The sequence below is a fragment of the Epinephelus moara genome, chromosome 21, assembly GCF_006386435.1.
Source record: "Epinephelus moara isolate mb chromosome 21, YSFRI_EMoa_1.0, whole genome shotgun sequence".
Taxonomy (NCBI): Eukaryota; Metazoa; Chordata; class Actinopteri; order Perciformes; family Serranidae; genus Epinephelus; species Epinephelus moara.
The window spans coordinates 39,195,871-39,206,208 of record NC_065526.1 but is presented as its reverse complement, the minus strand read 5'-3'; the positions used below and the strand labels follow the sequence as shown (position 1 = coordinate 39,206,208).

The following is a 10,338-nucleotide window of genomic DNA, read 5'->3' as shown; positions in this document are numbered from 1 at the left end:
CTTGTAATGCGCGTAGGTTTATTAATCAGCTGTTTGTATTTAAATTTCTCCATGAGTGGTTTCAATTTAGATTTTTCGCTTTTAACCATCCAGTTAATATTAAAATCACCAAGTAAAATACATTCATTACATGTGTCACAGACAGAAAGAAGACTATTTAGTTCATTGTAAAAATCTGCACCATGAGAGGGAGGGTTATACAGAACAACAATATTAAAATTCATATTTGGTGAGAGAGTCACAGTAAGTCCCAAACACTCTAAGTTAATGCTCAAATCAAGGTTAAAACATCTGAAATGCTCCTTTATATAAATTACAACACCCCCTCCCTTGCTCGAGGTTCTATCTTTCCTATAGCATGAGTATCCTAATACACTGATTCGATCACTAGAGATATTACAATTCAACCAGCTCTCTGATATACATAAGAAATCCAAGTTGGATTCCATAAGCAGTTTCCTAATCTGATCTATTTTTGGTAATAAGCTTCTGATATTTATATGACCACCTAGCAGGCCTTTAGGTTTTGATTCAGGATTCCAAATAACTTGTGCATGATTTACAGTTTGAAAAAGTTTGAGTTCTCTTTGTTTTGTATTTGCACAAAGACGTGAGGCTATTTTGCCCCTCGTCTGTTTCCGTGTTTGTTTACACTTGCCTACTGTCCCACGTTTGTCCTCGTGATTACTGTCTGTGGTTATCAGCTTGTGTGCATAACCATGGGCATCAGGACTCACCCCAGTGTCAGCGACAAAGTCTTTGGAGCGCTCAGGTTGCGCTGGATGACAGAGCGCTGAGTCCACCGCGGATCCACCGGGATACAGCGCTGGCTGCCACGTTAGCCCAGCAGCTTCCATGGCACATGTAGATCCCCGGCCGTCAGGTGGATCAACTCCAGCGACGGCGGCCGAGTGGATCTGTCCATCCGTCTGTGCCTCCTCCAAACCATCCTGCCGATGGGACATCACCTCCACCACCCGACCCCCAGGAGCAGCGCCCGCGCCGACCCCATCAACATAGACGCCTCCCGGCAGCACCGGAGCCCGAGGAGTGGGTTGCAGGATTGTTACAGATGCCAATGCAGGTTGGAGGGATTCAGTCACTGGAGATACAATCTGCGTCGGAGTGTTGTCTTTCGCTGTTGCTTGTTCCACTTGTTGGAAGNCTGTTGCTTGTTCCGCTTGTTGGAAGATAGGTCCAGGGTTTAGGTGAACATCCCCCGATAGAAGAAGCAGTAGCAGTAGCATTTTTGCCGTGTGGCGTTTATGCCAGCTGACATTCATTCTTCTCAGTGTGGTTTTGCATGATGGCTTGAGGAACTGAGCTTGGCCGTCCCTAAGGACTTGTTTGCATGATGGCTTGAGGAACTGAGCTTGGCCGTCCCTAAGGACTTGTGTAAAGATTGTAACTGAGCCATATCCTAGGAAGTTCAGTTGTATTTTCCCAGATAAGATGCCGAGTGGATCGTCTGCAGTGTTATCCACGCAGTGTTGTACTTTCTCGGCTGCAGTCCCAGGTGTGCTGCACGCGGACAAAGCAGGCAGTAGCAGGACGCCACACACGAGAAGGTACAGGCCGGCGTTGTGATAATCGGGTTTTCCCCTATTTTTACCGCACTGATTCCGGGCACCGTGTAATAGTTTGCTTAGAATCCAGAGAGGATGTTGTCAACACCATTAATTGTCAACACCATTAACTACACTCACCTAGGCTATAACATACAAATGTAATTTTGACATCTGAAACAGGTCAATCTTGGACCAATTTTGCATGCTGCACAGACGTCTAGATTCGGTGGTGGACAGCACGTCCAGTTACGTGCTAATATGAACGTCACTTCAACATCTAAAAACAGTCCAATAATGACGTCTAATCTTGGATTTATTTTGCACGTTGCTTTAACGTCTAGACTTGATGCTTGACGAACCACACGCACACGTCCAGATGAGGTACAAATGTGAACGTCAGGTCCACGTCTAAAAAAAGTCCAATAATGACGTCTAAATATTGGTTCTATTTTGCACGTTCTGCTGACGTTTAGATTTGGTCCTTTACGGGCGTCCAGATGAGATATAAATGTAAACGTCGGTTACACGTCTAAAACAAGTCCAATAATGACATCTAAATTTTGGATCTATTTTGCACGTTCTGATGACGTCTAGATGTGGTCCTTGACAGACGTCCAGAGGAGGTACATATGTGAACGTCAGATTAACGTCTAAAAGAGGTCCAATAATGACGTCTAAATTCTGGATTTATTTTGCACGTTGCTTTAACGTCTAGACTTGGTACTTGATGAACCACACGCACACGTCCAGATGAGGTACAAATGTGAACGTCAGGTCCATGTCTAAAAAAAGTCCAATAATGACGTCTAAATATTGGTTCTATTTTGCACGTTCTGCTGACGTCTAGATTTTGTCCTTGACGGACGTCCAGATGAGGTACAAATGTGAACGTCAAATTAACGTCTAAAAGAGGTCTAACAATGACGTCTGAATCTTGGATCTATTTTGCACGTTCTGCTGACGTTTAGATTTGGTCCTTTACGGGCGTCCAGATGAGATATAAATGTAAACGTCGGTTACACGTCTAAAACAAGTCCAAAAATGACATCTAAATTTTGGATCTATTTTGCACGCTCTGATGACGTCTAGATGTGGTCCTTGACAGACGTCCAAAGGAGGTACATATGTGAATGTCAAATTAACGTCTAAAAGAGGTCCAATAATGACGTCTAAATCTTGGATCCATTTTGCACGTCGAATTAACGTCTAGATTTGGTCTTCAGATGATGTCCAAATTCTGAACGTCATTACGACGTCTAAAAAAGGTCCAATTTAGACGTCAAATCTCTAACCTATTTTGCACGTCGTACTGACGTCTAGATGTGGTCTTCGACGAACCGACCCAATACTGACATGATCTGCACGTCCCTCCGACGTCCGATGTTTGGTGGGATGGGTTTGAGAGTTATACCAAGGAGCGAACTTTCTTTGCTTTGTTAACTTCTTTTTAAGAGGAGCAACAGAGTCGAGTGTCGTTCGCAGCGAGCCTACGGCGCTATCAACAAAATGATCAATTCGGGAGAGGTTAAAGTCGGTACGGGAAACCTCTGTTACTGAAGGACTTGGTATTGAATTTAACGACGGAGTAATAATTTCCTTAAATTTTGCGACAACACTATCTGATAAACATCTAGTATAGTAACTGTTACTGAGTGGCGTGTAATCGAGTAAAAAGAAATCAAAAGTAATCAGATAATGATCCGATAGCGAGGGATTCTGTGGAAAGACTGTTAGGTTATCAATTTCAATTCCATAGGCCTATGTCAGAACTAGATCGAGGGTATGGTTAAAACAATGAGTGGGTTTATGTACACCCTGACTGAAGCCAAGGAGTCTAATAATGAGATAAACGCGGTAGCCAGGGAGTCATTATCAATGTCGACATGAATGTTAAAATCGCCTACAATAATAACTTCATCTGATTTAAGAACTAAACTGGATAAAAACTCTGAGAATTCAGATACAAATTCAGAATACGGGCCAGCAGCACGGTACACTATAACAAATAAAAGTGGCTGCGAGGTTTTCCAGGTCGGATGTAAAAGACTAAGAACGAGGCTTTCAAATGAATTATAATCTAGTTTAGGTTTAGGGCTGATTAACAGACTAGAGTTAAAAATGGCTGCAACTCCCCCTCCTCGGCCGCTGCCTCGAGGAATGTAGGTATTATTATGACTGGAAGGAGTGGATTCATTTAGACTAACATATTCATCTGGACACAGCCAGGTTTCAGTGAGACTGAGTAAATCAATATGATTATCTGATATTAATTCGTTTACTAACACTGCTTTGATTTGAGTATATGAATAGTGCAATTCAAGTATAAGGTAAGTGTGGGAGTAGTGTACTGTAAGTACCCAGCAAAAATTGGAGAGTTGAAATTTCAGGGTTAAACATTTAGGAGTTGATTTTCACCCCCAAAGTGTAATTTTAACACATTCTATGTTAAATTGTGTTCAGTGTTGGAGTTATTTGACAGAGCTGATCACATGAGTGTTAACCCAACTCTGCAGATTTGTACTTGAACTCTGCCTCCGCCCCCCGCACTTCACTTCTTCGGACAAGGAGACAGGTCAGCGCCATTTTCCTCCTCTCATGCGGTCCTACACGGTAAGTGCAATTAAGTTCAGACTTACTAAAATAATTATAAATTGATGCTGGGAACTGTAGTATGAACAATGAAACATCTATGGAGAATAATATGCTTTACAAAGCCTTGTTTATTGACAGGACTGAACAGCAAATTTGTCGAAGTAAGCTACCAGTAAATTAAGCTAACATGGCGTTAGCTAACGTTAACGGTTAGGTATTAAAGCCGTCTATAGGGATATGCCAACATTTGTTTTGTTTGCGTGTGTTGCCTCACTCCCGAGTCCATGACAAGCAGATAGATACCATTATTTCGACTGTACGTGCAGTAAAAAGGGAGAGACGGGCAGAGCTTGCCTACCGCTAATTAGCTTAGCTCAAATGCTGGGAGTCAACGGGAAGCATTAGCCTGCCTCTGCCGCAGTCATCAGATAAACTCTTCAGCAACTCTAAACGGTCCTGTGTGCTTGTTGTGACTCGTTTTTTACCGCATTATGTTACGTTATCTATTTTTAGACTAAGATTAGCACTTTATGTAATTTTCTAAAGAAATACATATGAAACTAAACCGCAGTTTTTGCGCATGTGCAAACCACCGCGGACGTGCTTGTAAGTAGGTCAACAAAAAAAGCCTCTGTTCCTCTGCCTCGGCAATGAAAGGGGCCGCAAAAACGTGCTAACATGCAGACACATGTTTCACCTGTCATCTGTGTGACATGGATGCACATTTTGATTTTTTTCCAGACCGATAACCGATGCTCGTTGATCGACTAGTAACCATTAACTGATAAGATGAAGTAAGTGTGTGTGTGTGTGTGTGTGGGGGGGGGTATCGGAGCGGACTGGAGCGGCCCACCGAGCGACTGGCGGCCGGCAACAGTGGTGTCAGTGGCAACAGCCAACAGATTAACAAAACCTAAACACACATGAATCCTCTTGGCGCTGCAACTAGAAAAAAAAACCTCCACTGATTTTAAAATCAGCCGACAGTTTGTATTTAAAGGGTTAGGGTTAGGGTTATTTAAATGAAAATCTCCGACCTCAAAATAAAATAATCAGCTCAGGCCTACCTCAGTCCTCTCTCGGCATAGCGGACAGCTTGTCTACGGGTTTTTATTAAGAACGGAGAATACCTGCTCAGATGTCTCGTGGTTGCAGAGAAAAAGGTTAACAAAAAAGGTTATAAAAAATTAACTGATAGTATTAATCGGTCAAAGTTCATGTTATCGGTTAACGGTAAAACGGTTAATCATGTGCATCCTATGGACTTCTCTTTATTTTATTTTTTACTGTTCTTCCTTTACATGTTAATTTACTTTGTCTTTCTTGCATGTTTCAGTTAAAATGCTGGTGCAGGTAAAGTACAGCCAACAGCAGAAGTATGTGAAGTTGGATGAGGTTGAAGGACAGTTTGACTTTCTGCATTTCCATGTAAAAGGTATTTGATTTTTCTTAAGCTTGGCTTTGAAAATTTTTTTAAAAATGCACCTATATTCTATTAAAACTTCTTTTTGGAAGCTCCTTAAAGCTGTAGACCATGATTTCTTTAGCAATTTACCATCATTTATGTCTGCTAAAGGTATCTAAACATTTTCAGTTTCAGAGTGTAAGGCGTAATGTACACCCAAACAGTCAATTTAAAAAAACAAGCCAATTTTCAAATCTGGAATTACGAGAGAATGGGATTTGCAAGGGGGAAATGTTCTAGGTCTAATGATTATACAGTGGTGGATGAATGTATGTTACGTGTTTTATTATACTATCTTTTCCAGTCCTCGAGAGATTTTGCCTGCCACCTGATGCACAGGTTATATACAAGGATGCAACAGGGACAGAAGTTGATGCAGAAATATTCAGCGACCTCGTTGGACAAGGCAATGCAGTGCTGACAGTTTTCTCAAATGATGGTGAGATGTACAGGCAAGTATAATCAAGCACTCTACAGCCTACATAATACAATTATTTACATGTTTTTTTATTCCTTCAGAATTTGATAGCTCCTTGTCTTCTTCCTCTGAGATGTCTGACTCAAGCTTCAGCTCAAGTGCATCAACTGTAATCTTGGATGAGGTCCCTAGCAAGAGACAAAGAATTGAGGATACACGTGCAGTGTCTGCTAAACAGGTTGTAACAAAGCTTGATTCTCAGTTCCTTAACTCTAATATTTTTTGACTCTGAGTCTCTAGAAAAGCTGTTTATCACTTTCTCATCATGTTTTGCATTCTCATGTTTTTGTTTTTTATTAGTTGATTGAAGTTGTGCTAAGAGGCAAGTCCGGTGGTGAAAAAGTACTACAGGAGTACCAAACAACAGAAACCCTAACAGATGCTACGAGGAGACAAATGGTTAACATACTGGTGGCTCACATGATTGATAATCATGGGTATGTGTGTTTCATTTTCTATTTATTTGTGCCAAATAACTGCATGGCCATTGCATAATTTTAGATTACTAATTTAATATATCCTCTCAGGCACCTAGCCACTAAAGCAATCCGAGAAGAGTATGCTCTTGGTATAGTGATGCTGTTCCCTTCCCTCAAGGATCCATATTCCAAGAAAGGCTATGTAATATTCATTATCATTGTTTTCATGAATCGTTCATGTTATACTTAACATGTTGTGTTATAAAGCTGTTTGCATGTCATTGACATTTGAATTCTGAGATTCCTTATGAGCTGAGTATAACAATGCATTTTATTTTTGTCATTTCAGGAACACTTCTATGATGCTACAAGCAGCACAGGATACCTTTCTTGGCGGCTGAAAACAGTCCAAAGGAAGATTCGGCGAGAATCTACAACGGCACCAAAAAGCCCTATTGACTTTTCTCCAGGAGGCCCAAATTTCCAAAGGTCTGTTAATGTTGAAAGGCAGCTTGATGGGGATGCTTGCCAAGAAGCCATGTCGTTCCTCAACCATACCACAGACAAGTCACTGATTTTCCAGAAGATGAAAGAGACCTTTAAGCACCGTCAGAAGCTTGTTAATGACCCAGGCAGAAGTGCAGATATCCTCTCCACCTTTCCAAGATTCTTGGATACAAAAGGATTGGTAAGTTTGCAATGAGATGTTTAGAATGGCTTGAAATTCGTATTTTTTCTGTAGTAATAGTTTAATCTTCCTTAAAGGTGGATCAAGACTTCGCTCTCCTATTTGATGACGAGACATCCGTCAGGCTACTTCAGAAATGGAATGTGTTCTTCAAGCCAAATGTCATAAAAGAGGCTAAGCGGCTTACTTCAACACCAGAGTTGCGTCGCTTGGTGCAGTCAGCAGAAAGTCCCCCAGGAAGTGATCTTGATGAGGCAGCAGGTGAGTTGTACTTGTTTTGCTAGTTTTAAGGCATTAGCTATAATTGCAGTTACAGTTGCTTCATTCATTATTTTCATGATTAAAATTAGGAAATGAGCACCTGTGAGATTGTTTTTTTACTTGGTTTTATTTGTTTATTCTGTGTATCTCTGAAAGTTGATTTGATTTTTGGGACAAATGTGAACAATATGAACATAATGCCTCCCTGTTCTCATTTAAAATTGAAAAGTATTCAATTTGAAGTTAATTCAATCAATTTGTCAGTTAATTCTTGTGACTCATTGTCCTCAGCCTACGACCAAGAAATGGCCTCGCTGTTGTTGCTGATACATCTCCTTCCACCACCGCCAGGGGGTCCCAAGTCTCCAAAGATTAGTGCATGTGACGCAGTTGAGAGACTTGTAGTCTTTCATAAGGTAATTATATTATTAATGTGATTAGAATAAGAATAACTGTATTGCTCCTCAGAGGGAAATTCACTTGTCTGGCAGCTCATCTACCATAATTTGTCATGTTACCTTCTTAGCCACAAAAGTAAATGAGGATTGTTAAAAAGGGAATAAACTGAAAATAAGTCTTCATAGGCTTTCCCATCTTGCACTAGCCTGTGAGAAGATGTTTGAATTGTCACGTCTGTGGTATAATGTAGTTTTTTCTGTGGCTGCACGTTATTCTTGTGTCTAATGTTCAGTTTCCTTATCAACGCTAGTCATGCTGCAATTTGGAAGAGCATCTCCGCAACCAGCAGGGTCGGCAGCCGTACCTCCTCGCTGTTGGGTGTCAGAAGAGTAAGATTGACAGCTTGTACATTGCCATGGATAAGCATCTCATCCCATGCCAGGCAAACCGCTCCCTTGGGGCATGTGATGAACTTTTCAAAGCACATTTTGTGTTTAATGTGTCTTATGATGCTGCATTTGTAAATGTTTACACATTCCTGCAGACAACAGTGTATAACATTAATGTGGGGAAAATGAAGGAGTCACCCAGAGTTAGAGACCTAAGAGCAAGACTGCTTAACCAGCCAGTAGCACTCTCACTCCATGAGTAAGAGGCTAAGACAATGCTGACCTGTTTCATGTGTCAGAAATCGTATCCCAGCAGTCATCAGTTGATTTCACATTTAAGAGTTGAACATGGTTACTATCCTGGACTCAGGTTCAAATTGCTTTGTTCACAGCAAGGGTGTAGGCACCAGTTCCAAACATATACAGCTTTTCGGAAGCACCTTAATAGTGTTCATAGTAATGTTCAGCAAGTTCCTCAAACTTCAACTGCTGCATGTTCCTCTAGCGAGCCAGTTGCAACCTCATCTCAGGCTCATGCTTTGGAGGACCAATTTAATCCTCCAAATCAATGTAGCTCTTCCAGTGTTCCTTCTGAGAGCAATGATTCAGGAACTACTGAAGATCCAACCAAAGAAATGTGTGCATCCATTGTGGCCAAATTACAAGGGAGTGGGATTTCTAACAGTTTGGTATCCTCAATTGTAGGTGATTTGGAAGAACTAACAAGTGAGCTTCGCTCACAAGCAAAGCATACCGCTGTTTCTGCTTTACCTACAACTGACCCCAACATATCTGTGATAAATGAGTCTTTTGAAAAATTTGAAAACCCATTCACAAATCTGAATACAGAATGGAAACGAAATAGATATTTCAACCAAAAATGGGGAGTTGTCGAGCCAATAGAAATAACACTGGGAGTAAGATATGACAGCAGGCGAAATCAAAAATCTGGTACGCGCGATCAAGTACCTGTGACGGATACTTTCATATATGTGCCAATTTTAGAAACACTGAAGTTCATGTGCAGAAATCCAGACATTTGTGTTTACCTAAACAAAGAGTGTAGATCAGAGCCTGACACTTATACTGACTTTTTTGATGGAAGTTATTTTAAAAGTCACTCTTTATTTACGGCAAAAAGAAATGCATTACAAATTCAACTAGATCTGAACAAGTATGGTTTTGATGTTATACTGGAACCGTTGATAAATGATGTGAAAAAACTGGAAAGCCAAGGGCTAAGCTTTTCATTTTCTGATGAGCCAGTGTATGGTACAATTGCACAGATCACTGGAGATAATCTAGGGATGCACACAATTCTTGGTTTTAATGAGTCATTCAGTAGCCGTCATTTCTGTCGCCTATGTTTGATTGACAAGAATGATTCTCAAACAGTGAGGATGACACCAAGGTGATCCTTTGTGGAAAAGATATGTTTGAAATGCAATGGCAGTCTCTCCAAGAAAATCCACAATTGAAGTCACTATATGGTTTGAAAAGAAATTCTACACTTAATTCATTGAAGTATTTCCATGTTTGTAATAATTATTCATTTGATATAATGCACGATCTTCTTGAGGGTGTGGCTCAGTATGAGATCAAATTGCTTTTTGGATATCTCATACAACACTTTATTTCAGAACAGGACTTGCTTTCCAGGATTTATAGTTTTGATTATGGATTTTTAGAACGTAAAAACCGTCCCACAAAGATTATTTTGGAGAGTGTAGGCAATGGCATTGGTTTGAATTCTATTCAGACTTGGGGCTCTAGTTTCCCGGCGCAGCGCAGGTGGTGCAGGAACCCTGCGCAGAGCTAGTTTCGAGCAGCGCAACCCGAGGCGCGCTCAGTTTGGTAGTTTGGCAGACCGAGGTGCGCTGAGATGGGTGTGGCGGCGCAGCATGGGGAGGTGTCGACAGATCCAGTTTGGCGCAGTGACAGTTTCGTGCCAAAAGGCTTCGCCGAAGGTGCGCTAAAAGCTCGCCATCTGAAACCAGGTCTACTGTCAACGCAGGGGGAGCGCAGCCGGTGTAAGCTGAAGTTTGGCTGACCGGCGGACAGTGCGCACACGTCACCAAA

The 10,338-nt window shown here is 41.3% G+C and overlaps 1 protein-coding gene across 1 annotated transcript; it reads left to right on the top strand.

Annotated features, from left to right (window-relative positions):
- The first annotated feature begins 963 nt into the window (after positions 1–963).
- On the top strand, positions 964–8,766 carry LOC126408987 (uncharacterized). The gene is made up of 10 exons (XM_050074839.1): positions 964–1,084; positions 4,082–4,178; positions 5,497–5,595; positions 5,930–6,064; positions 6,145–6,281; positions 6,404–6,540; positions 6,631–6,724; positions 7,288–7,471; positions 7,763–7,887; positions 8,181–8,766. Exons 3-10 carry the CDS (start codon positions 5,502–5,504, stop codon positions 8,520–8,522), a joined length of 1,248 nt encoding a protein of 415 aa, XP_049930796.1. The 5' UTR covers positions 964–1,084; positions 4,082–4,178; positions 5,497–5,501; the 3' UTR covers positions 8,523–8,766.
- The last annotated feature ends 1,572 nt before the right edge of the window (positions 8,767–10,338 follow it).